Source organism: Panthera tigris, chromosome C1 (assembly GCF_018350195.1).
Source record: "Panthera tigris isolate Pti1 chromosome C1, P.tigris_Pti1_mat1.1, whole genome shotgun sequence".
Classification (NCBI taxonomy): domain Eukaryota; kingdom Metazoa; phylum Chordata; class Mammalia; order Carnivora; family Felidae; genus Panthera; species Panthera tigris.
The window spans coordinates 95386861-95412915 of NC_056667.1; the positions used below are offsets into that span (position 1 = coordinate 95386861).

The 26055-nt window shown below is 50.8% G+C and overlaps 1 protein-coding gene across 6 annotated transcripts; it reads left to right on the plus strand.

Moving 5' to 3' along the window:
* Positions 1-1682: 1682 nt before the first annotated feature.
* Positions 1683-25803, plus strand: MOV10 (Mov10 RISC complex RNA helicase). 6 transcript variants are annotated; one of them, XM_042998194.1, is made up of 21 exons: positions 1688-1973; positions 2175-2398; positions 15411-15614; positions 15888-16123; positions 16293-16551; positions 18145-18279; positions 18939-19107; positions 19802-19956; positions 20214-20390; positions 20504-20651; positions 21068-21226; positions 21485-21588; positions 21756-21853; positions 21948-22164; positions 23018-23135; positions 23333-23524; positions 23759-23833; positions 24719-24844; positions 24926-25014; positions 25285-25406; positions 25481-25803. In XM_042998194.1, the coding sequence occupies exons 1-21, from the start codon at positions 1767-1769 to the stop codon at positions 25570-25572; spliced, it is 3306 nt and encodes a 1101-aa protein (XP_042854128.1). In that variant the 5' UTR covers positions 1688-1766; the 3' UTR covers positions 25573-25803. The 6 variants fall into 6 exon arrangements, with proteins under 6 accessions (XP_042854133.1, XP_042854128.1, XP_042854130.1 ...); XM_042998196.1 differs by lacking the exon at positions 1688-1973 and adding an exon at positions 2028-2072; XM_042998195.1 differs by lacking the exon at positions 1688-1973 and adding an exon at positions 2046-2072 and having other exon boundaries at positions 2210-2398.
* Positions 25804-26055: the final 252 nt, after the last annotated feature.

A 26055-nucleotide genomic window follows, 5' to 3' on the forward strand; every position in this document is an offset into this window, starting at 1 on the left:
TAAATTTAAGGGAGTAGGTGAATTTGCAAATAACACAATCTGCAAATAATGAGGATCAGCTGTACCTGCCACAGCCTCTAACCAATTTCAGCATTCAGTTTAAGGGCTATTTCTAGTTGTATTCAGGACTATGGTCTACATGAACTTAACATTCAGATGTTTAATTGTGAAGCCCAAGTAACTATGGAGTCATGAGAAGTAATAAAGAAAATACAGAGCTTTTAATATGCTTCTCCAAAGTTACCTTGGGAGGCTATAGGTTTATTCTAGTAACGTCATTGGCCAAAGTTAACTTTCAGATTGCCTTCAGTGATATTTGGACCCGTACTAAAATCAGCCACTTTAAAGTCAGATTCTTTACAAGTGCAGATGGTTTTAGAGAAAGTTTCAAGGAAGTGAGACTGGGAAGGAAGACCATTCTAGACATCTAGACAGCCATATGTGGTAACAATTACAACTCCATGTGAAATGTATTTTTCTAGACGAAACTGGTTTAGAGAGGTTCCATTGTAACCAAGGCCACATAACATATTTTTACTCAGGTTGGTACCATACTACAGCTGTTTGCATGTTTTGATAACATCTAGGAGATTGGCCTAAGGTTTGGGGGGGGGGGTGGTGTGTGGAGAGGGGCAGTGGTGTTAGAAATCCAGGAATAATGGGGACTTAGATTTACTCATCAGCATGGAACCAAACATCAGTGTGGGTGTGGTGGATGGGAGGTTTTTGAAACGGTAAGTTAACATGGTGATTTTAAGAGGTTCACTCTTGGCTACCGTCAGACCTCACCAGGTAATTGTGGAGAAAAAAGGTGGAGAAATCAGCGATTTTACTAGTGTTTCCCTCTACTTTGCACAATTTCTAAGACATAAATTCTTAGGCAATGTCCCCTGCCCAGTTTTTCCTCTTCCTCTTAGCTTTGGTTCCCACCAACTTTGCATTTCCTGTTGCTAAAATCTGTTATTCCTGGCGATAGTTGGTTATTGGCCTGGGGGCAGGTACAAGAGTAGCCCAGCTGGAGCATGACCTGGGTTCTGGACTTTCCTCACACTAGGTTATGTTGAATGCGTGGCCTCCTACAGGGAATTACTTTGCAGAAAAACACTACCTTTAATATTTTTGTAACTGGTATATTTTTTTGAAGAATTTTTTTTACATAACTTTTTATGTTCTTTGCCCCATTCTAGTTGGTGTGTTTTTGTTATTAGGGAGCATAAATAGATGCAGAGGCTTGTTTTATGTTTGTTGTGGGAGCCCCACCCCCTTTAGTTTGTCTTAATTGTCTTCAGAAGCACGCTAGTCTATTACTTCTCTTCCTGGTACTGATGCTGTAGCTATTAACCATTTATTGCGTAAGAGACCAGTCTCTTGCTCTCAGGCTGATATTTTGATGAGTGGGGCAACCCTTGCTTATATACGAGTAACAATTAAAGAGCAATACAGACTGGAATGCAATTAAGTGCCCAAATATGTGTGGCTCAAGGGCAGGGATCACCAGCCTTTCCCCTAAAACGAAACCTGTGTGGCTGAGAAAAGTAATGACTGTTCGGTGCTGGCGGAGCCCCTTGTCCCTCCCTCCCACACGTACACACCTTTATCTCAGAGACACTTGGTTCTTCCCCACCACCCCCCACCCCCCCGAACTTCTTTGGCTCTTGTGCCTTCCTCCCTGCGTCTGAAAGCTCGAGGAGGGAGAATGGGGGAGGGGGGCGTGCCGCTCGCTTCCGTACTGATTTCTGTCCCTAGCAGTCTGGGGGAGGTGCTGGATGAGCTGCCCCAGTCCAGCTGCAGCCAACCCAGGTCCCAGTCCCTGCCCTTTGCTCTCCTGCTTTTCAATAAGTCCCGAGGCTCTGGGGGGGGTGGGCGTGGGAGTAGCCCTAGCTGAGGCTCGGAAGTCTCCCTGGGCTGCTCAGGGGGCCCCAGGCGGTAGCCACGTTCAGATTCTGGCTCGAAGCCAGGGGAGGGAGCTTGGGGTAAGGGGAGGGCCCTGAGGGAGGGGTCAGACTCCTTAGGAAAGAGTTAATGGGAGGAGGGGGAGGGGATTGGACGGAGAAACCGAAGGGAAGACTCAGGTAGGAAAAGAACCGAGGAGGGAAGCCTGGTGGGGAGAAGGGAGCCTGCAAGATCAGAGGGTCAGAGTTAGGGGGCTTCCCCCTGCTGCACCCTCATCCTAGGGCCGCCAACTTACATCCGCGGCGGCGACTTTCAGTTTCATTTCCACGGACCCTCCTGCCTGGGCCGCAGCCGCAGCCGCCGCCGCGATGCCCAGTAAGTTCAGCTGCCGGCAGCTTCGGGAGACGGGCCAGTGCTTCGAGAGTTTCCTGGTCGTTCGGGGACTGGACATGGAGACAGATCGCGAGCGGCTGCGGACCGTTTATAACTGGGATTTCAAGATCAGGTACGGGCCGGCCCAGTCCCCGGCCCAGATTCGCGGGCCCAGCTCGCCGCCACGACCCCTCGCCGCGGGGCCACCCTTCCCGCCCCGGGGCGCGGAGGGACGCAGCTCCCCCAGTGGCGCAAGCCGGTCCCGGGGCGGCGCAGACCTCCCCTCCCGCGCCGTGCCCACGCCCCGCCAGCGCCGCCCGGAGCCCGCCCGCTCTACCCGGCCGGGCCCCTGCGCCCAGTCCCGGCGCAGAACCGCCCGCGCAGCCCGCGCCCCCCGCGGCCCGGGCCCTGGCGGGGAGCGGGGTCCCGCGCCCACGCGCCGCTCGCGGGGCCGGGGGAGGGGGGGGCGCTCGGCCTGGGGGAGGGGAGCGCGAGAGGGGGCCCAGGCATCGCGGGACCGCGGGAGGGAGCTGCTTGCGGCTGGCGGCCGGCCCTGGCGCGGGCTCTGCGGGGACCCCCGCCCCGCCGCCGAGGGGCTGCTTGCCGAGGGGGTCCGCTATCCCGGGGAGCCGAGGAGACCCAGTGTGGGAGGGAGAATCTCCGACAGCTCGGCAAAGAAGAAAAGGGCTCAAACTATATACGCACCAAACCTCCATTAGCACCTGTGGCTTCTCCATGGAGACCCAGGGCCAGCCTCCTGGAGGCCTTTCTCACCCTGTAGCTGCAGGCTGTTTGGGCCCCCCTGTTGCTATCGAAGTGAAAACCAGACGCTTCGTTCTGGCAGACCACAGAATTGTGCTTCAGAAACACCTATCAACAGGCTGCAGCCTTGGGCCGGAACACAGTTTAACAGAGATAAATGTGAAGACTTACACAAATACATGCGGGGTGGTGGGGATTTCGGCTTCCTAACACACCTCCTGAAAAAGGCTGTGGGTTTCAACAGACCAAAAGGCCGGTATGGCTGCCAAAAGAGTCCAAGAAGTGTTAGACTGTGTTAAGAGAAGTGTGGTTTGGGGGGGGGGGGGGGGACGAAATAGTGACTCTCCAGATCACATCTGGGTTGTTTGTTTAAATCAATAATGAAATGTCCCATTTTAAGAGGGACATGAACAGGCTCCAGCAACATCTGAGGAAGGGTCAGCGGTTATGACCCGTTTTATGCCCTCACCCCGTGCTGGGCTTTGGGGAATGGAAAGGTGAACAGTACAAGATGCCAGGGAACGAGAGGCTTTGATAGGCCTGCAGTATGCATCATACAGAATACTAGCATAGATGGTAAAATAACGCGCGGAGTATAATAGAACTAGGAAACATGTCAAAGAGAAGTAAGCAAAGAGCAGGTACTATTGAGAGGCATTATCAACAAGCCACATCCGTGCTTTCACCTGTGTTCCCCAACACAAGTACAGGTGCCTTTGAACACAAGCCAGCTACTTTGGGCTCTGAAGGAATGTATTTGGATGCTTGTTAGACCGGTAGGAAAGACTTTATGGAGGACTATTGCAGTAGAGTTACTGTAGTAGAGGAGAGAGTGCTCTACTCCCAACACGGCAAAGACAGCTGGGAATTGGTAGTTGTCAGCCGAGTGAGGGGGTCAGTGGACGGAAAACTACTAAAGACATATTAAGAGGTGGGGGGCAAGGTAGAGGCCTAATTGAGAATAGGGTTCAGAGGAGCCCGACTGAAGTTTGGTCAAGGAGAGGGTCTCTGTCAGCTCTCAACGAAAGCTACACAGTATGTTCCAGTACTGGGGAAGATGTTCTGTCAGACTGCATACAGAAAACCACATATAAAGCACATTATGGGTGAATTTAAGGGATTTCAAAAGTAATTTTACTATGTGCACTTGTTTTTTATGCAAATAAGATACCATTCCCCTGGAATTATTAGGGAATTTGGTGTTTTCTTATGCAAATAAGAATACTCCTGTAGTTAGTAGGGAATTCAATGGAGAAGGACACTGACCTTGGCCTTGAAGGATTGACAGTGAGGAGGGGGAGGGAAACAGCTTATGTGCTGATTCGTATTCTGTCACGAAACCCAGTTAAAGACTGAGGGGGGGCCTGGCTGGCTCATTCAGCGGAGGATGGCACTCTTGATCTCAGGGTCGTGAGTTCGAGCCCCACATTGGGGGTAGAGATTACTTAAAAAAAAAAAAAAAGACAAAAACAAAAAACCTGAGAAATGTTTGCCTTGAAAAGAGAAACATTGGAGAGAACAAGGCAGTAATCCTTGAATATTTTGAAGTCTGTCGTGGTGGAGAGGATTATGCTTCCCTGTCACTTCAGAAGGCTGGGCTAGCTTCATTCAACATGTTCCCCTCACCCTCTCCATACCAGGTGGAGATTTCTATTACGATTATAGAGAACTTTCTTACACATCCTTTAAACCCAGACAGGAATGCTGTGACATCAGCCCTCATCTTCCCAGTGGGAATTCATGGCTTCTTCCTCTGGGCTCTCAGAGCTCATTGTTCACAGCCAGGTTATAGCCCCATTGCACTGCCTTGCGTTGGAGCTAGTGTGCGACCAGCTTCCCTGATCTGAAGGCGGGGATAGGCTTTTCCTCACGTTTGCACCTTCCTCAGTCCCCAGCATAGAGCCAGGGATGTAACAGATGCTCTGTAAGTGCTGGCGGAATGGAATTGAATTAGTAAGTACAGTTGATCTACAAGAGAATGGGCCACCAGAGAGCTATTGCAAGTCACACACACACACACACACACACACACACACACACGGAATTCTAGGGAGCCTTCCTACACTGGGAGGGGTGCATCCCTTCCAGCTAGGGTATTTCAGGATGTTGCATCCTCTACTGCTAACTTTGGCCTTTTCCCATCATTCGTTATTTAGCAAAACATACTTAACGAGGCTCTGCTTGTGCCTGTGCCTCGGTTCCTGCCTGTAATCACAGTCTAGTGGGGGTGGCAGATGTGTAGACAAACATGTAATACAGTACCTTAGGGGCTGGGAGAGTGTTTGGATAGCTGGAGTTCAAATCCTGGTTGGCCATTCACGAGTTTGCATTTTTTTTTTAATGTTTATTTTTGAGAGAGAGAGACACAGAGTGGGAGTGGGAGAGGGGCAGAGAGAGGGTGGGGGGAAACAGGGCTCCATACTCTGAACTCTCAGCACAGAGCCTGACGCGGGGCTCGAACCCATGGACTGTGAGATCATGGGCTGAGCTGATGTCAGACGCTTAACTGACTGAGCCACCCAGGCGCCCGGAGTTGCATTGAATTTTGAGCAACTATCTAAATTTTCCTGTAACGCATGTAAAAGAATGCCTTTCTCTCAGGGCTGTGTGTGAGGCCAGAATGAGCTATCACAGGTAAAGCCCTTACCATGTGTAGCATGTTGCATGGGCTTTGGAAGTGGTAGCTGTCATTAGTACAGTGATGGTTAGGAGGAACGACTGATGTCAGGAAAAGTTTCAAGAGAAGACTGCTCTTGCCTTAGGCAGGAGACTCATTCTTTTCTTCAACAAATTTCGGCCGAATGCTTCCTGTGAGCAAAGCAAAACAGTGTGAGTCGCTGTGGATGCAGAAGGAGCCTAAGGAAGGAGGTGGCAATGAAACATAATTATTTAATTACTTTTGTGATAAGTGCTTAGAACAAAAGGTCCAGTACTCTGAGAGTATGTAACTTGGACACCCAACCTCGGAATCAGAGGTTTCTGGGAGAAAGTCATGTTTAAACAGAATCTTGAAAGATAAACGGGAGTTCACAGATGTTAAGGGGCAAGGGGACAGCATTCCAGACCCAGAGGGAGTAGCACCCTAAGGGCTTAGGGTGAACTCAGTGGCCCTGATGGGAGGCCAGAGGGAGGCAGGGACTAGATGGGGCAGGACCTTGCCAGCTGCAGAGAGTCTTTTGTTTGTTTGTTTACTTTTTAATCTTAACAGAAATAGGAAAGCACAGATCGTTTCCAAGTAGGAGACTGATGGATTAGGGGTTTTGGAAAGATAGTTCTGTCTCTGGCATGGAGAAAGGCTGTGTGTTTAGACTTCTATCCACAGTAAAGAATACATTTTAGTTGGAAGCCTGGGACACAGCTTTCATGGAACAATGCATACCCTAGAAACCATATATAGCCTCACTCCCTGCCCTCTGATGTTTTTATTCTGTTCCACTCCAATTTTCTAAAAATCCTGGTCTTGACCCACTAATGAGAGTTGCAACCCACAGTTTGTAAAACACAGAACTAGATGTCCCTTTAAGATGGCTGCCAAATTTGATAGTATGTTCTGAAATACCATTCTTCTAGCCATGAGACTTTCCTGCACTGCATCTGAAAAGATTAGTTATTGTTCACTGAACAAATAGCAGGGGCCAAGGTCAGGGTGTTACAGACCAAAGATGTCCACAGTGGCAGGAAAGTCTAGAGAGGAGTGACAGTGATACAGTGGGAAGGGCTGACGTACACTTAAAGAGGGATTGACGTCAGAACCTGTGCCTCAGTTTCTTCTCTAAAATGGGATGATGATAGTTACTACGTTGTTGTGAGGATTAAATGAGATAATGCTTACGGGTACTTCAAACAGCACACAGGAAGTGCTCAGTAAACTTTTCCTGTTGTTGATGGTGTTAATTAACTGTGTTTGCATTATCCCAGTTATACAGAAGATCCGTGTGTGCCTTGTTAAAAGATTAGACTTCATCTTGTAGACTGTGGAGTCATAAAGGGGGGCTGTGATCCGACTTGTGTTTGGTAATGACTCCTGCTGGTTTAGGGGAAGAAACACAAATGACTAATAAACAGAAGGAAAGATCCTTGACTGTGTTAGTGATGAGGGGAATGCTATTTAAGCAAGATATCATTTTTTTGTTTATCAGATTGTCAGTGATCGAAAAGATTGAAGATTTCTGATGTCAGGGTCTGGAAAAAGGGTATTCTCAAATTTTTAGTGATTAACATTAAGTTTGTACAACCTGTTTAGAGGACAACTTGGGGCACCTGGGTGGCTCGGTCGGTTAAGCATCGGGCTTTTGATTTCGGCTCAGGTCACGATCTCATCGTTGTGAGATCAAGCCCCGCATTGGACTTTGCACTGACAGCTGCTTGGGATTCTCTCTCTCCCTCTCTCTCTGCCCCTCCACCTGCCCTCTCGCTCCCGCCCCTGCCACTCGCGTGTGCGCGCACTTTCTCTCTCTCTCAAAACAAATAAACTTAAAAAAAAAAAAATAGAGGACAATTTGGCAGAACTTGCCAAAGTTGTGAAGAGTCATTCTGTTTGACCCAGAAGTTTATTTGAAGGCATTTGTCCCATAAATCACCGACTAGTACAAGAATTTTTGTGCATGGGTGGTTATTGTATGTAACCTTTGAAAAAGCCAAGCATTATAGGCACCGAACGAACTATCGCTGGACAAACAGTTAAACACGCCCCCTGCATTCCTACTATGCAATCCTTTGCAGCCATCCAAAAGAGGGAGGTGACTTGGTAAAATGTCCTGGAAGGAAGTCCATGGTGGTGAAGAGGTCTGTTGCAGGAGAGTATGTGCAGCAAACAAAACACTTGAGTGCTTAAAAAGTTTTCGTATGTATAGAAAAAAGTCTGAAAAAATACACATCAAGCAGTTAAGCTGATAGGGGGGAGTGAGGGCCCTTAATGTTCTATGTTGGATATTTGTGTTTGAAAGTTTTTTTATGCTTTGGATGACCACCCTTTCACTTACCTCTGTATGCACCCATACTTCCATCCCACCTATGTCAGTTGGCCCCCATGGGATCGTTACACTATATCCTTGTTTATTGTGGGTCCCTCTCCATATCACCATCCCAACTCCGTTCCACATTCTGCCCCACACTCAGGACACTCAGCTATCAACTGGGGTGTTTTTTGGGTTGTTTTATTTTAAAAGGATAATGTTTTATGCGTTTTCAACATCCTGCTTTCTTACTCAACAAAACATCACGGAAGTCATTCCCGATCATGGTGTTCCCAACATTTTATTATGACAGACAGACTTCAAACACCAAAGTTGAAATAATTGTACAGTGAATACCCATATACCCTCACCTAGTTTTTTGTTTGTTTGTTTGTTTGTTTTTTGTTTTTTTGTTTTTAGAGAGAGAGAGTGTGTGAGCAGGGGAGAGGGACAGAGGGGGTGAGAGAGAATCTTAAGCAGGCTCTGTGCTCAGCGCATAGCAGACACGGGACTCGATCCCATAACCCTAGGATCATGACTTGAGCCGAAATGAGGAGTCAGAGTCTCAACTGACTGAGCCACCCAGGCACCCCCTAGATTTCTTAGTTAGTATTTTGTACATCTGCCCATTGGTCCATCTTAGTGTTTTCGATGCATTTCAAAGTAAGTTACAGACTTCAGTGCAACTTACACCAAACACGTCTGCATGATTATTACTAACTGTAGGTGTTCAAAAATTAAGTGTAACTTCTAGACAGAAGTGGACGCATTGGGGGCACCTGAGTGGGTCAGTTGGTTAAGCGTCTGACTTTGGCTCAGGTCATGACCTCATGACTCGTGAGTTCTCTGACAGCTCAGAGCCTGGATCCTGCTTCAGATTCTGTGTCTCCCTCTCTCTCTGCCCCTGCTCTATGCACACTCTGTCTCTCTCTCTCTCTCTGTCTCTCTCTCTCTCTCTCTCTCTCAAAAATAAATAACCATTAAAAAAATTTTTTTTAAGTAGACACATTTTAATTCTACCTTTCCATACACTGTGTGTAGTCCCTATCGAGACACAGAACATGACATCACCCCAAATTTCCTCCATCTTTCCTAGTTCGTCCTCACCCTTCCCCCACCCAGAGGTACCCACCACTCTGATGTTTTTTGAGACTGTGCCTGTCTGGAACTTCATTTAAGGGAATCAGGAGGTATGCACTCTTCTGAACGCCATGTTTCACTCAGCATAATGTTTTGTTTGTTTGTTTTAAGTAAACTGTACCCGAAATGTGGCGCACGAACTCACAACCCCGAGATAGTCTACTGCTCTACCAACTGAGCCAGCCAGACGCCCTTCATCATAATGTTTTTGAGATTCATCCATGCCTTGTGTATGGCAGCTTTTTATCACTGAGTGATATTTAAAAAAAATTTTTTTTTTACATTTATTTATTTTTGAGAGACAGAGCACAAGTGGGGGAGAGGCAGAGAGAGAATGAGACACAGAATCCAAAGCAGGCTTCAGGCTCCGCGCTGTCAGCACAGAGCCCAACGCGGGGCTCAAACCCACAAACCGTGAGATCGTAACCCAAGCAGAAGTCAGACGCCTAACCGACTGAGCCACCCAGGCGCCCCTGAGTAGTATTCTTCATCTGAATACAAATCAGTTTGTTTATCCATTCTCCTGTTCATGGATGTTGTTTTCAGTTTGGGGCTATTTCTTTTTTTTTTTTTTAATTTTGTATTTAAGTAGTCTCTGCCCCCAACACAGGGCACAAACTCACGACCCCGAGATCAAGAACAGTCACATGCTCTTTCATCCGAGCCAGCCAGGTGCCCCTGTTTGGGGCTATTTTGAATAAAATCGCTGGGAACATCCTTGTACCTTTGGCTTGGGGATATACCTAGGAGGAGCATTGCTGGGACACAGGGTAAATATACGTTTATTGTTATTTTTAAATCTTAGGCAAGTTGCTTAACTTCCTTTTTTGGTGGTTGGCAGCAAAGTCTTCTGGACTGGTCCTCTGTTGTGACCTTGTCTGGGGTTAGGCTGCTCCGCCTTCCCTAGTTCCTGTCTGTTTCCTGAGCCCGTTTCTCACCTTCCCAGCAATTTATTGGTAACTAGCTTTTATCACTTAAATCAGCCATAATTTATTCTTTTTGCTTACAACTAATAACTCCAAATATACACAGCCATCTGACTTCAGCTTAGATCATGATCTCACAGTTCGTGGGGCCACACTGAAGGTGCGGAGCCTGCTTGAGGTTCTCTCTCTCTCTCTCTCTCTCTCTCTCTCCCTCTCTCTCTCTCTCTCTCTCTTCCTCTGCCCCTCTCCCACTCTAGTGCTCTCTCTCAAAAGTAAACAAACACTAGTGAATGAATGGATGATTAAATGAATAAATAAAAGTGGTGTGACCAGGTCTTCATGCATTTTACTTCCTTGCCACTATCTACCTTCCTTTATATATGTTTATTTCTATGTGTATTTATTACATGTATATATATGTATATTTATATATTATTACATGTGTCTCCAGGTTTGGACAGTATGTATAAAATATGTAAACGTTTATATAAATTATATATATATTAGACCTATAATAATATATATCATTATATAATTATACATGTCCACGTGTGGACCGTGTATGCAACCTGACATGTAACGTTACAGGCCCCTGCACAGCAGTGCTGTGTGCCAGCCAGCGGTTTAGTGCAATGTCCCCTCCTTCGTTTTTTAATAAAAGAATAGTCTGGAATTATTTGATATTTCTTTCACTCATTCTCCCAGCAAGTATTTTTTAATAAATACCAGTGCTAGGTCTATACTAGATATTATATAGTTCCTTTTTTTTTTTTTTTTTAAGTTTATTTATTTATTTTGAGAGAGCCAGAGACAGCGTGAGCAGGGGAGGGGCAGAGAGAGAAGCCCAAGCAGCACACAGCCCGATGTCGGGCTCGAACTCATGAAACCGCAAGACCGTGATCTGAGCTGAAACTGAGAGTCAGATGCTTAACCGACCCAGCCACCCAGGCGCCCCTATACTTGCATTTTTAAATTAAGTTTAATCTTTTTAAATGTTTGTTTATTTTGAGAGAGCAAACAAGCGAGTGTGCGAGTGGAGGGAGTGGCACAGAGAAACAAGAGAAAATCGCAAGCACGCTTCCCACTGTCAGCACAGAGCCCGATGCAGGGCTTGAACTCAAACCTTGAGATCATGACCTGAGCCAAAATCAAGAGTCGCATGCTTAACCACCTGAGCCAGCCAGGTGCCCCTATAGTTGCATTTTTTTTAGTGCATTTTTTTTGCACACATAATATTCTTTTCATTTGAAATCAGAATATTGCAGCATATGTTTAGTTTTTTGCAAAACAGACCTTTTTCTGAAGTGATCGTACCAGTTCATACTCCAGCTGACAATGCATGAGTGTTCTGGTCTGTCCTTATCCTTGTCAACACTTGGTGTTGTCAGCCTTTTAAATTGTAGCCGTCTGTGTGGGTGTGGTGCGTTCTTTTTCATTGCTGCCTAGTATTTTCCATGCTGTGGGTGTTGACAATGTGTTAACATCTCCCTATTGATGGGCATGTTTTTGTTTCCAGTTCTCGGCCCCTGTGAATACCTCTGCAGTAAGCATCCTTGCACATGTCTTTAAACACAGGTACTTTCCTTTCCATGGGATACTTTCCCAGAACTGCAGTTGCTGAGTTAAATACCTGTGTTTCAGAGATGTTAGGAGTCCTCACCAGATTGTTTTTCCAAAAGGTTGTCATATTTCACCTTTCCAGGAGCACTGTGTGAGAGTCCCCTTCTCCACATACACACAACAGCGATCCATGTTATGGCTATTTTCCACTGTTGTCAGTCTGATCGAAATAAAACAGTCCTTCGTTTTGACTTTAATCTGCAATTTCTCTGCTTTTGGAACATCTTTTCATCTGGTCATCTCGATGTGTTCTGTAAGGTGACTATTCAGTTTTTCTACTGAAGTCTTGATCTTTTTTCCTAGAAATCTAGGTGACTTAGATGCATAATATAAGAACTAGGACTTTTTTCCAACAGCTACGTACTAAGTTTCTGGTTGGAAAAAAATTATTTTCATTATGGCTGTCACCTTAGACCAGGGAGAGGTGAGTTTGGGTAGTGGTAATAGTCACGGGGCATAATGTGAGAAAACACTTAGGTGGTAGTACCCATGGCAGAAGTTGTGAAACTTGCAGAGTTGAGTTCCTTCTGCCAATGTGCCCAGGCAGAAGTTTCCAAAAATAGATTCCATGTGAAAATTTTGATCTGGCTTCTTTTAAAGGTCAGATGCTGGCCATCTTGGGCCTCTGTCCCCTGCTGGCCACATCTGTCTGGAAACGATGGAGATTAACAGTTACCCCCTCTGGACAGGGCATGCACTCTTGGGTTTGTTCGGCTCTCTGAGAGCCCTGTTTCCTCCCTAGCACTACCCTGAGAGCTGGCTGCATTTCAAGGCATCTCCACTGTTGTCTTCCTTTTTTTTTTTTTTTTTTTTTTTAATTTTTTTTTTTAATTTTTTTTTTTTTTAATTTTTAAGAGAGAGAGAGACAGAGAGTGAGCAGGGGAGGGACAGAGAGAGAGGGAGACAAGGAATCTGAAGCAGGCTCCAGGCCCTGAGCTGTCAGCACAGAGCCCGACGAGGGGCTCCAACTCACAAACTGCGAGATCATGACCTGAGCCAGAGTCGGATGCTTTAACGACTGAGCCACCCAGGTGCCCCTCCACTGTTGTCTTCTTAAGTGGAGTTATGAGGGACGTGAGTCCTTAACACTGATGGCTCAAAAATGGTACTATTCAGGTGCTCGGGTATCAAAGATGCCTGGGGAGCCTGGCTTCTGTTGGCATTTGAGTCAGTGCTCCATCTGTGGAACCTACCAAGCAAGGGGCCCTGGCGGATGACAGTGACTCCTCCTGATTTCGGTCCCTTTATGACTGGACCTCCCGGCAGTGTTTGAGCCTGATGCCTGGTTTTGAGACTTCTTCTGATTCTCCTCCCTCTCTCGGGGCTTCCTTCTCTGTTTTGTCCTCCTCCCTGGGTTGTCCTGGTCTCAGCTCTTCTCAGACTAGTCACACTCCCTGGGGAGATTCCAGACACTTCCATGGTTATAACTACCACCTGAGGACTCCAGAATATCAGGCTAGACTCAGGCTTGACTTTGGCCTGGGTTCTCAGTTTCCAACTCATGGAGCCAGCTGCCTCTGGACCACAGGAATCTCGAACTGAACATACCAAATACAAATGTCATGGTCCTCCCTCCAACCTCCTCCTCCTCCTCCTCCTGCCTTTACCTCCTATCTCAGAAATGGTTCTGGAAGCCAAGCCATTGATCTGAGTTTTGTCCTGGACTCCTCCCTCTTCCCAGCTTCCATTCCCCCTCCTGTCCGCCACCAGATTCTGCTAATTTTACATTCTAAGTATTATCAGATCTGGCCCCCTCTTCCGTCCTTTCCACCACCTCATTCAGGCCCTTGTCATCTTTTAATTGGACTGTTACAATGGCCTTTTTCTAACTGGTGTCCCTGCCTACAGTCTTGCCTCCAGCAAATCCATCCTCCAATCCTGATGCCAGAGTCATCTGAAATGCAAATATGATCTTGCCACTCCCCTGCTTAAAACCCACCAGCCTCGGGGCTTCTGTAACCACAGTGTAGCCTCTGCTGTGGGCTGAAAGTAAGTTGTTACTACTCCTACTACCACTGCTACTGTTAGTCCTACTATTACTACTAATACGAATACTAATAATAGTAGGTGGCATTTACTGAGCATTTTCTGTTATGTTCTCAAATGATTTATTACCTTTTTAAAACAAATCAGAGCTGATTCACAGTCTTCTGAATAGTATCACTCTCATTTGCTTGGGGTGAGGAGGGAGAGGGGCAGAGTGACAGGCAGGGGGCACCAGGGAATTGTCCAGACCATAAATGATCTTGTTACACGCCAGTGAGTGACCGTGCTGATCCAGCCATAATAGTTAAATAGGGATTACCATGGTTCTTATGAGCTAGGATTTGCTTTCATTCCCTACGACGCATTGAGGGAGGGTGGTCAGCCGTCCAGATCTGGAGTATGTCACGTGTGGGGGTGTCCCCGGCTCCTGGGTGCCACTAGAGGAAGACCGCTAGCCTTCAGGGTCAAGTCTAGGCTTCCTGGCCTGGCATGCAACACTGCGTGACCTGGTGCCTGTCCATCTCTGCTGCCTCCCATCACCCCTGTCCCACACTTCACTGTAGCACAACCAGACTGTGTGTGATACTAATCATAGCACACCTTACGGAGATCTCCTTATGTGCCAAGCACTGGGCTAAGTGGACACTGCAGTGCCCGTCTCCATGTAACCCTCATAACAACCCCCCGAGGTAAGTTTTCATTGCCCCCATTTTGTAGGGGAGGAAAGTGAGGCTCCGAGAAGTGGAGACCCAGCTGGTGGCCGAGTGGGAGGTTGCCCTGTGCCCCCAGCTCTTGTCCTTGCACGCCCCTCCACCTTGGCTTACCCTTTGGCTCCCTGTTGTGTCTGGTAGACACCCGTTCACTCTCCAGGACTCCGTTCTGTCCTGGGACAGCCTGGCTCGGTGCCCCTCCTTGGCCCCAGGCTGCCCTGGAAACCTCCTTGGCCGCGCCCCCGGCAGGACGCCAGGATTGACGCGTTCAGTCTGTGCCGGGCTCTTACCTCATTGAACCCCCGGCTTCTAGCGCAGTGTGTGGCACATAACAGGTCTCTGTAAGTGTTGAGTTGACTAAACTGAATTCCAGGCACTGGACTTTGAGGTTATTGACCTTCTGACCAGTTTTCCCTGTCTTCACCTTCTCTAGGCGCAAAACCAAGCTATTTGATCTCTGGAGAAGGATCCTTTCCCTTCCTGCTTGGGTTCCATCCACCTGCACCCTTTGACTTCGGGTGGAAACTGCTGTCTGATCAGCCACATTGCCCACACACCCTGGACACCTGTGCTCTCTCTGACCCCTCTCTCCTTCCTCACCATCAGGCAGGACCCCAGGTCCACCCCCTCTGAATCAACTTATTTGGCTTCCCCTTAACCTTAGCTCTTTCTGCCACGTCATTTGTATCTCTTTTTCTGTCCCAAATAGTTTTTCCCCCAAAAAAATCTTCGTTTCTTTCTCTCTCTTCCCTTAGTCCTCCAAATCACCAGCCCATGACTGGGCTGTTCTCCTCCGAAACACACAGTCCACAACTTGCTGTTTAAAACAGTCGTATTTTGTCTTGGGAAGTCCTATTGAATTCCCTTAAAACATTAACAATTCCTGTGACCCCCCCCCCCCAGCCTGAGTCTCTGTCCCTGGGTCCTGTCCTGTTGCGCAGCAGGGCTGGTGTGTCCCACATAGAGCGACCCACAGACACCCTGCCCTCCCGCCTTCCCCGTTGAGCTGCCTTCCCTCACTTCCCAGTCTCCTCTGCTTCCGGCAGCTTTGGGACCCCTGCCCCTGGCTTCTCCTCCATGCTGTATGGAATGAAGATTGCAAATCTGGCCTACGTCACCAAGACTCGGGTCAGGTTCTTCAGACTCGACCGCTGGGCCGACGTGTGGTTCCCAGAAAAAAGGAGAGTGAAGGTGGGGTCAGACATCAGCAAACACCACAAGTCACTGCTAGCCAAGATCTTTTACGACAGGTGTGTGTCTGTATGTGTGCATGCACGTGCATGTGAAAGAGGGTGCAAGGACACAGGGGTCAGGGTGTCGGGGAAGCCATCTGGCTGAGAGAAGAGGGGGTTGCCTCAGGTTGGGGTAAGGCCCCCTCCTTCAAGGAGTGGGGGAAGGGTAGGGAAGGAGCTAGTTGGTCTGGGGAGAGGCGGTGGGATTCCTGAGCTCCGCTGGCACTTCGCCAGCCTCCCCTGTCTAGGCCCTTCCTGTCCCAGCCCCCCCTTGACTCCCACTCTCCCCAGGGCTGAGTATCTTCACGGGAAACATGGGGTGGACGTGGAAGTCCAGGGGCCCCATGAAGCCCGAGATGGGCAGCTCCTTATCCGCCTGGATTTGAACCGCAAGGAGGTGCTGACCCTGAGGCTTCGGAATGGAGGAACCCAGCCTGTCACCCTCACTCATCTCTTCCCACTCTGCCGGACCCCCCAGTTTGCCTTCTACAATGGAGACCAGGAGCTGCCCTGCCCACTGGGCCCTGGTGAGCGGGTTTCCACGGGAAAGAGCCTTTAGTGGATGGGGGCTTGCCCTGGTAAGGGTTGCTGTGTCAGGGCTCCTGCCCCGGGGTGTGGCTCCTGGGGGAGTGTGCAGGCAGGGTACTGGTGGGAAGGTCCCTCCCTGTCCTCTCTCACTCATCCATCCTCCTGCAGGCGAGTGCTACGAGCTCCAGGTCCACTGCAAGACTAGCTTTGTGGGCTACTTCCCGGCCACGGTGCTCTGGGAGCTGCTGGGACCTGGGGAGTCAGGTTCGGAAGGAGCCGGCACTTTCTACATTGCCCGCTTCTTGGCTGCCGTTGCCCACAGTCCCCTGGCTGCACAGCTGAAGCCCACGACTCCCTTCAAGCGGACCCGGATCACTGGAAACCCTGTAGTGACCAGCAGGATAGAGGAAGGAGAGAGACCTGACCGGTAACTCCTTTCCTCTCCAACCCGGTCCAGTTTGGGGTGCCCCGCATGAGGGTGGGCACCTTGGGGAAGAGCACAGAGCCAGAACCAGGGCCCCCTTTCCTAACTGAGTTCGTAACTCCTCTGGGCCTCAGAGATTTTTTTCTGTTCGGGAAGGAAGTTGCAGGTGAGCCTGAAAAAATGTTAAACATTTTTGATTGTATGATAGATTGTCAGGCAGCCTGTGTAGACCTTTCTCTCTGTCTTTTTTACAGCTTTTTTTGAGATAATTCACATACCGTGCTATTCAGGTTCTCAGTATATTCACAGATATGGGCAACCACCACCACGATCCGGTTAGAACACTTCATTACCCAAAAAGGAGCCCATACCCTTTTGCTCCTCATTTCCTCCCAGCCTTTTTTTTTTTAATGTTTGTTTGTATTTGAGGGACAGAGAGAGGGAGAGTGAATGCGTGAGCAGGGGAGGAGCAGAGAGACAGAGACAGAATCTGAAACAGGCTCCAGGCTCTGAGCTGTCAGCACAGAGCCAGACACAGAGCTCAAACTCACAAGCAGTGAGTTCATGACCTGGGCCAAAGTTGGACACTCAACCGACTGAGCCACCCAGGTGACCCCTAGCCTTTTTTTTTTTTTTTTTAAGTTTATTTGAGAGAGAGAATAAGAGTGTGTGCAAGCAGAAGAGGGGCAGAGAGAAAGGGAGAGAGAAAATCCCAAGCAGGCTCCATGCTGTCAGCACAAAGCCCAACTCGGGGCCCCATCTCACAAACCGTGAGATCATGACCTGAGCCGAAATCAAGTCGGATGCTTAACCTACTGAGCCACCTGGACATCCCTCCCTCCCAGCCTTAACCACTCTGCTTTCTGTCTCTATAGATTTCCCTATTCAGATATTTCATATGAATAGAATTTTTTTTTAATGTTTATTTATTTTTGAGAGAGAGGGTGCAAGCAGGGGAGGGGCAGAGAGAGGAGGACAGAGGATCCAAAGCAGGCTTTGCACTGATAGCAGAGAGCCTGATGTGGGGCTCGATCCCACGAACTGTGAGATCATGACCTGAGCCGAAGTCCGACACTTAACCGACTGAGCCACCCAGGCGCCCCTCATATGAATAGAATCGTATATTCTGTGTGGCATGGCTAGGTGTTTATGAAATACTGAGCTAGAAAAGTGAACGATAGGCAATTGTGCTCTTTTTGTTAAAACTGTATGTATGTAATACAAATTGACAGAAACCTGGAAGTTTAGCTATCAAAAAGTTATTGGTTATCCCCGGATGGGGAGAATGTTATGTATTTACCCACTTATTTTTCTCTAATGAGCATGTATTTTTTTATATCCATATTATTTACACATATGGGTGTTAAATATGTGACTTTTGGAAGTTTCCATGAATAGTACTTTCCAGAAATGAGAATTGGGGTGAGCATCCTCATGGAGTAGTGAGTTCTGCCTCCTTGTACAAAATCTGCCGACCCCCTTCAGCAATAGTTTGTGGAAGGGCTTCGGGCATCTTCCAGGGAGGAGCCTTCTCCACCTCTCTGAAGGGGAGGGATCTCTGAGTTTGTGACCCCTCTTCTTCCCTGGCTCCTGCAGCGCTAAGGGCTATGACCTGGAGCTGAGCATGGCGCTGGGGACATACTACCCACCCCCTCGCCTCCGGCAGCTGCTCCCCATCCTTCTTCAGGGGACAAGTATCTTCACTGCCCCAAAGGAGATTGCTGAGATCAAGTAAGAGACACCCTTCTGCCCCACCTCATGCTGCTTTCTGTGTCTCTCCACCCCCATCCCCCGCCCCATCCCTCTGTCCTCAGCCTCCCATGCCCCCTCCCTTCCTTCCCGTACAGAGCACGCACCTCGTGCTGCGCACCATTCAAGGTGAATTCTTCACATGAGGGCCTTGCTCATTGCAGTAGGGAGAAATGAGCATTTATCTTATAGTTTCATGTAGCGACGAGTGCTGTGAAGAACTCTACCAAAGCTAAACTTCCGGGGAAGGGGAAGGGTTGTGCTGTCTTGCAGAGGGCAGTTAGTGCTGCCCTCTTTGAGAAGGTGACATTTGAGCAGACAATGACACATGAATGAGGTGAGGGTGTAAGCATAGGAGTTATCTTAGCGGGGAGAATGTTCCAGGCCCCAGAATCCATGGTAAAAATGCCACGTCAGATCTGAGGTGGGGGCAGGGGCGTCGGAAGGACGGAGAGCCAGGATTCCATTCTCGGAGGCCTCTGACCCCCCACCCACTTCTCTGCCCTTCTGGTCCTCCCTGATTCCTGGTGCTTTCATAGTCCCAGAGCCTCGGATGGGAGAGGGTGGATGCTCCTGGGTGCGGGGGTTGCCTGACCCGTCCTGTCCCTGCCCCCTCCTGCCTGCCCAACCATCACCGCCAGGGCCCAGCTCGAGACAGCCCTGCAGTGGAGAAATTACGAGGTGAAGCTCCGGCTGCTGCTGCACCTGGAGGAGCTGCAGATGGAGCATGACATCCGGCACTACGACCTGGAGTCGGTGCCCATGACCTGGGACCCCGTAGACCAGAACCCCAGACTGCTCACACTGGAGGTCAGGGCTCGGATCCTGTGTGGGGAGGGTGGGCTCGAGTCAGCCAGCCTGAGAGTAGAATGCTGTTCCTGCCCCCAGGGGGCTCAGCAGGGAGCAGAGAGCCCAAAACAGGTGTCAGAGCAGGCTGATGGGGAGGACCTGGGTTTTAGTCTAGACGTTGCTACCACTAGTTGTGTGGCCTTGGGCAAGTCCCTTGCTCTCTCTGGGCCTTTGTTGCCTTATCTGAAAAGCACAGAGCTGGCCTAGATCCCTTTCCAGATGTCAGATGCTGAGTGTTGTACGCACAAGCCCAGAGTTCCTGCACGCAAGTGCTGAGGAGGGCAGCTGGTGAGAGAGAAGGGGGTGGGGGGCAATCAAGGAACGATTCCTGCAGGAACTGAGTTTTGAACAAGGATTCAAGGGCAGAGCGGGAACTGAGCTGGCCAAGAGGGCACACGGATGGGCTGAGAATCGTGTCCTGGAGAGTTTCCAGGACTGCTGGGCTCAGCTCTCTCTGTGCAGCTCGGGCAGACTGTCTCCTTGCTCATCCCAACTTTTGCCCTGTCAGGCGGGAGAGGAAAGAAGCAAAGCTCCCTGGGTCTTGGGATAGAAGGACAACGCTCAATCCTTGTCCCTCACAGGCGGTCTGGAGACCTAGGGGTCCTCCAGTAGCCATCCCTGGGGATAGAAGCTTGCTTATGTCCACCCCCCATAGGTTCCCGGAGTGACCGAGAGCCGCCCCTCAGTGCTGCGGGGTGACCACCTGTTTGCACTTTTGTCCTCTGAGACACATCAGGAGGACCCCGTCACCTACAAGGGCTTTGTACACAAGGTGGAATTGGACCGTGTCAAGCTGAGCTTTTCCATGAGGTGGGTGTTGGGGGAACCATGAGCTGCTAGAAGGGTCTACAAATGTTTCTTAGGCCAGAGGAGCTGATTTGTTTCTCCCTGAGACTAGTGGGACCCCAGGGATTGAGCAGGAAGCTTTTCTTCAGGGGGACCCTGAGATGTCTCAGTAGCTTCTTCTGGAGGGATTGCATGACTGTCTTGAAAGGAGAGTGGAGCCAGAGTAGATGCAGAGAGATGCCCTCTTACTGGAGCTTTTCCTTCCTCCTCCCTTCCTAAAGCCTCCTGAGCCGCTTTGTGGATGGGCTGACCTTCAAGGTGAACTTCACCTTCAACCGCCAGCCCCTGCGGGTGCAACATCGTGCCCTGGAGCTGACGGGGCGCTGGCTGCTGTGGCCCATGCTCTTTCCTGTGGCCTCCCGTGGGGTCCCGCTGCTGCCCTCAGATGTGAAGCTCAAGTGAGACTGGGCATGGGTGTAAGGGGGGCCACTTGGGGTGTGGGGCGTGGGCGCTGGAGTCAGGGAGGCCTCCGGGACACCGGGTGACATCATGTTTCTGGTTCGTCTGCCAGGCTGTATGACCGCAGTCTGGAGTCAAACCCTGAGCAGCTGCAGGCCATGAAGAACATCGTTATGGGCACCACCCGTCCAGCCCCCTACATTATCTTTGGGCCTCCAGGCACTGGCAAGACTGTCACCCTGGTGGAAGCCATTAAGCAGGTGGGGCCTGAGCATAGACCTGGGGCCGGTGCTGACTCCCCCAGGGACCAAGCAGTGCCCAGATTCTGGGTGCCTCCAGCTTCCTGATCGCCCCTGGGCTGGCGTCAATGGTCTGTGTGGCATTTGAACATCGTTGTGCAGGGTGTGGGGTCCCACGTGACTCTTGGAGTCACCAATCATGTTTAGCCACCGTAGATTCTGAATGTTTACTGTGCCAGTTTTCCAGCAGTGAAGTGCTTACTTGGACTAGCAGAGGGTTGGGGGGGTCAAAACTCGCCTTTTGTGTCCCTGCTTCCCTCAGGTCCGGGAGACAAATGCCACCCTGTGCCAACCTGAGTCACAACCGAGTCTCTCCCCCATCCCTCCCCCTGGAGCCAGAGAAGCTGCTTCCCACACTGTGCTTGTCCCCACCCCAGGTGGTGAAGCACTTGCCCAAAGCCCACATCCTGGCCTGCGCTCCGTCCAACTCAGGAGCTGACCTTCTCTGCCAGCGGCTCCGGGTCCACCTGCCCAGTTCCATCTACCGCCTCCTGGCCCCCAGCAGGGACATTCGCATGGTGCCCGAGGACATCAAGGTACCTGGAGAAGTGTGGAGAGCCAGGGGAGGGCAGGTGCTGGGCTGCTCAGGGTAGATGCTCAGGGCCAGGAAACTAGACCTGGATTCGGATACTCGCTGTGTGAGCTTGGATGGGTCAGAACCCCTGTTTGGTTGTCTGTTTCCCTGTGTGGGAAGTGAGAGAGGGAAAGAAAACTGCCTGGGGGGCCCAGAGCCAGAGTGAGGGTGAGGATGGACAGAGCCAGCTGATTTCCTCCTCTCTCTTCACACCCCGCAGCCCTGCTGCAACTGGGATGCGAAGAAAGGGGATTATGTGTTTCCCGCCAAGAAGAAGCTGCAGGAGTATCGTGTCTTAATTACCACCCTCATCACGGCCAGCAGGTGGGAAGTGTGTGTCTCTTAATCATGTGTATAAGTAAGGAAGTAGCAGGCTGGAGAGATGGGAAGAGTGGTGCCTGGCAGTGGGGTGAGGGGCCAGTTTGGGTGGGCTTTCAGGTTTGCCAGTTGGGTACCCAGATATGACCCCTGCTTGGCCTGACGCCTCCCAGGTTGGTCTCAGCTCAGTTTCCCATCGATCACTTCACACACATCTTCATCGATGAGGCCGGCCACTCCATGGAGCCTGAGAGCCTGGTGGCCATAGCAGGTGAGGGGTTCAGGGTGGGCTGTGTGCATGCCACCCTGCATGGGGTTGGGGGGTCCCACCGCTCACCTTTCTCCCACGGCACCCTGCCTCTCAGGGCTGATGGAAGTCAAGGAAACAGACAATCCAGGAGGGCAGCTGGTGCTGGCAGGAGACCCTAGGCAGCTGGGGCCCGTGCTGCGCTCCCCGCTGACCCAGAAGCATGGCCTGGGGTACTCCCTGCTGGAGCGGCTGCTGACCTACAACGCCCTGTACAAGAAGGGCTCCAATGGCTATAACCCCCAGTTCATAACCAAGCTGCTGCGCAACTACAGGTACTCCCGCACCTTCACCTCGCCTGCAATCTGTGCCTTCACCCACTCTGTGCAGCCCCCGCTGGAGGCTCCATCCTGCAGTCCTGTTGCTCAGAGGCTGTGTGATGCAGGAAGACTATGATCTGGAAGGTCGGTGATCTCCATTCCAGCCCCATCACCGCTACTCATTGGCTCTGACTTTGCAACTGACTTCGCTCTTGAGCATTTTGCTTATCTGTGTATCGGGGGATTGTCCATGGTTCCCAGACACGGGGATGTGTCTGGTGTGGGTCCCAGATGAAGGGTCGAGGCAGTCCAAGGAGAAATGAGAAAAATAGAGACGATACAGTTTTTCAAAAAGCTAATTGTTACTCAAATCAAAAAGTATACTTGCTTTACTCAATGAATTCATGTACCTAATGATGAATTCCTAAGTTCTTAGGAGTTCCTTAGATAAGTCCACTGGGAGTTCAATCTATTATTACTTCTGTTTTTAGATTTAACACATTATCTCATCAAATAATGGCAGTAGTAGGTGATGGTTGTTTTTGTACCATCCTTCCTTGGCAAAATTGAAAATTGAGAACCTCCCCATTTCTTGCGGTTTTTTTTTTTTTTTTTTTTTTTTTTTTTCCCTTTTAAATCTGCCTGGCCTACGGACCACATGTGCTCAGGAAGCACATTTGGTTCTGTGCACATTTGGTGCAGTGAACAGTGCCTAGCAACACGCTGTAGATCAATGAGTCCACCGTCCACTTGGGCGGGTGGCAAGAGGATGTGTGGACCCAGAGCGGGTGGAGCAGGGGACCCCAAGGTCAGGGCAGAACTAACCTGGCCCCTGGTCTTGCTCTTCCTTCCTCCTCTTGCCTCCCAGGTCTCACCCCACCATACTGGACATTCCCAACCGACTCTATTATGATGGGGAATTGCAGGCCTGTGCCGACGTCGTGGACCGAGAGCGCTTCTGCCGATGGGAGGGTCTGCCTCGACAGGTGAGGCTGAACCCGGCAGGGTCAGGCTGCCACCCCTGTACCCCAGCTTCCCTCCTACCGAAGGTGCAAGGTAGGAGGAGCCTCTGAGTGGAAGCCACAGGCTTTCACCTTGGCCTGGGATCCCGCATTCCCTGGGTGGGTTTGGGGTGGGAGGGAAGGGAGGCCTGGCTGAAGGTTTCCCCCGAACCCGTATCCAGGGCTTTCCCATCATCTTTCACGGCGTAATGGGCAAGGACGAGCGTGAGGGTAACAGCCCATCATTCTTCAACCCTGAAGAGGCTGCCACAGTGACCTCCTACCTGAAGCTGCTCCTGGCCCCCTCCTCGAAGAAGGGCAAAGCCCGCCTGAGCCCCCGAAGTGTGGGCGTCATCTCTCCCTACCGGAAGCAGGTCAGGCCCTCAGTTCCTCTCAAGGGTGGGACCCCCCCCCCCCGAAGGTACCCCCTTCATAGCCAGACCATTAGGTGGAGGTTCTAGAAGCTCAGGTCTCTGCTAGCCCTGTCAGACGAGCTCAGAGGTCAGCTGTCCCTCCCTCTCTGCCCCCCAGCTCCCCGGTCTTCTGCCTGGCTCCCTCTTACACTGGGGTAATGGCATGAGAGAAAGGCACCTGTCCTCATCTTCCAGGTGGAAAAAATCCGTTATTGCATCACCAAACTTGACAAGGAGCTTCGGGGACTGGATGACATCAAAGACTTAAAGGTGACACCACCGTTTCACATTTGCTCCCTGCCTTCGGTGCCCCTGCACTTCCCCTGCTTCCAGAGAGCTCTTCTGGCACTCCAGCCTGTGTTACTGCCCCGCCCTGCCTTCGCTGCCTAAGACCCAGTGGGGCTCCCCCCAGGCCTCACTCCTGCAGATCCTGGCTTGTCTATCTGGGGCGGGACCAGGAAACACCACACCGGATTCTTGATGCTTTTGATCAGGCTGGTTTGAGGCCTATGCCCTACGGATAAAGTCCAAACTCCCTGCCTGCCTGACCTGTCATGTGATAGTGTCACAGCTCACCATTCCCACCCTCTGAGTCAGTCAGTGCTTTGACTCAGGTGGTGGTTCTCAACACTGGCTGCAGATAAGAATCACCTGGAAAGCTTCTAGCACCACCGGTGCCAGAGCCCCACCCGGCCAGTGAACACAGCTATCTGGGGGCAGAGCCAGGGCATCGGTATTTTTTATGGCTCCTCAAGTGATCTAACGTGCAGCCGCGGTTGAAAACCAGTGCTCTAAGATTTAAAGGCTTCTCCCTTGGAGATTCCAATTTAGGAAGTCTGGGTTGTATATCTTTAACAAGTGTTTAGTGACTGTCTTTAGGGAAGTTTGAGAACCACTGCTCGGAGTTCCTGTGTCCTTGCAAGCGCGTTTTCTTTGCTTAGAAGAATTTTAGCCCGCACCCCTTTAACTGGATCCACCCTTAAGCTTCCAGGGCATCCTCCCGTTCTCTCCTATCAGGATGCTCACTCCCTCCCCTGTGACAAATGCCCGGTGCCGGCAACGGCCTTGCCTTGGAGCTCGTTGGATCGGGAGCTCCATAAGGCAGGGTGTGTGTCTGCTTCCCGAGCCCTGCAGGCCCTGTGTCTCGCCCTCCAGGTGGGCTCCGTAGAAGAGTTCCAAGGCCAAGAGCGCAGCGTCATTCTCATCTCCACCGTGCGGAGCAGCCAGAGCTTTGTGCAGCTGGATCTGGATTTCAACCTGGGTTTCCTTAAGAACCCCAAGGTTTGAGACCTGGCGGGTGGAAGGAATGCTTCCTTCCTTAAGGCCCTTCCCTCCCGTGACCCTACCACTCCTTCCTTTCAGAGGTTCAACGTGGCTGTGACCCGGGCCAAGGCTTTGCTCATCGTGGTGGGCAACCCGCTGCTCCTGGGCCATGACCCTGACTGGAAAGTGTGAGCATTCCTACCCCATGATCCCTCTTGGTGGCCACAACCCCCATCCTGGGGCAGGTGTAGCTCTGTTGAGCACCTTCTTGTGGCTCAATTAATTCACAGGTCTGTTCTTCCTCATAATTCCCCACTTAAATTACCCGACAGAGGATAAGCAACTCGCCCAAAGGCGCAGGCCCACATGGTAGGACCAAGGCTTAGCCTCGAGCCTCTGCTGGCACTCCTCAGCCAGGCCTGTGCAGCTGTGTGTGTGAATGTCCCTGTACCCTACAGATTCCTGGAGTTCTGTAAAGAAAACGGGGGGTATACCGGGTGCCCCTTCCCTGCCAAACTGGATCTGCAGCAGGGACAGAACTTACTCCAAGGTCTGAGCAAGCTCAGGCCCTCTACCTCAGGTATGGCTGGGCCAGGCAGGGGACAGCGCTAGGGGATGAGGTAAGGAAGACAGGCTCACCTCTTTTCTTTCTAGGGCCCCAAAGTCACGACTACCTCCCCCAGGAACGGGAGGGAGAAGACGGCCTGTCCCTGCAGGTAGAGCCAGAGTGGAGAAATGAGCTCTGAAGACACAGCAGACAGCCTTCGCACACCAGCCAAGCCTTAACCGCCCACCTGACCCTGAACCGGAACCCAGCTTGAACCAGAGCCCAGCTGAGCTGCCCCTCCAGAAGGACAGGAAGGCTGGGGGAGAGAGTTTACAACCCAAGCCATTCACCCCCTCCCCTGCTGGGGAGAATGACACATCAAGCTGCTAACAATTGGGGGAAGGGGGAGGAAGAAAAACTGAAAACAAAATATTGTTCTATGCAAAAGCCTCCTTGTCTCCTCAGCCTGGCCCCCTCTGGCCTTGTGGCCTTCCCAAGCTCTCCAAAGCGACCCCAGAGGGGAGGGTGGGACCATCACACCCTGCCCAGGGCCCTACTCCTCCCAGCCAGAGAGGAACCCAGCCCCCAGGTCCAGGGGAGGAAACCCAGTGGGAGGCCACAAGGAAGCCACCCACAGGCTTCTAAGTTTAGCCCCTGCTCCAGACCACTCCCCTCACCCGCC

Coding starts and splice junctions, on each gene's coding strand:
- MOV10 (XM_042998194.1), top strand. CDS start 1,767: ATGAGCTGCCCCAGTCCAGCTGCAGCCAACCCAGGTCCCAGTCCCTGC. Junction 2,399..15,410: donor AACTGGGATTTCAAGATCAG/GTACGGGCCGGC, acceptor TGCTTCCGGCAG/CTTTGGGACCCCTGCCCCTG. Junction 24,845..24,925: donor GTTTCCTTAAGAACCCCAAG/GTTTGAGACCTG, acceptor CCTTCCTTTCAG/AGGTTCAACGTGGCTGTGAC.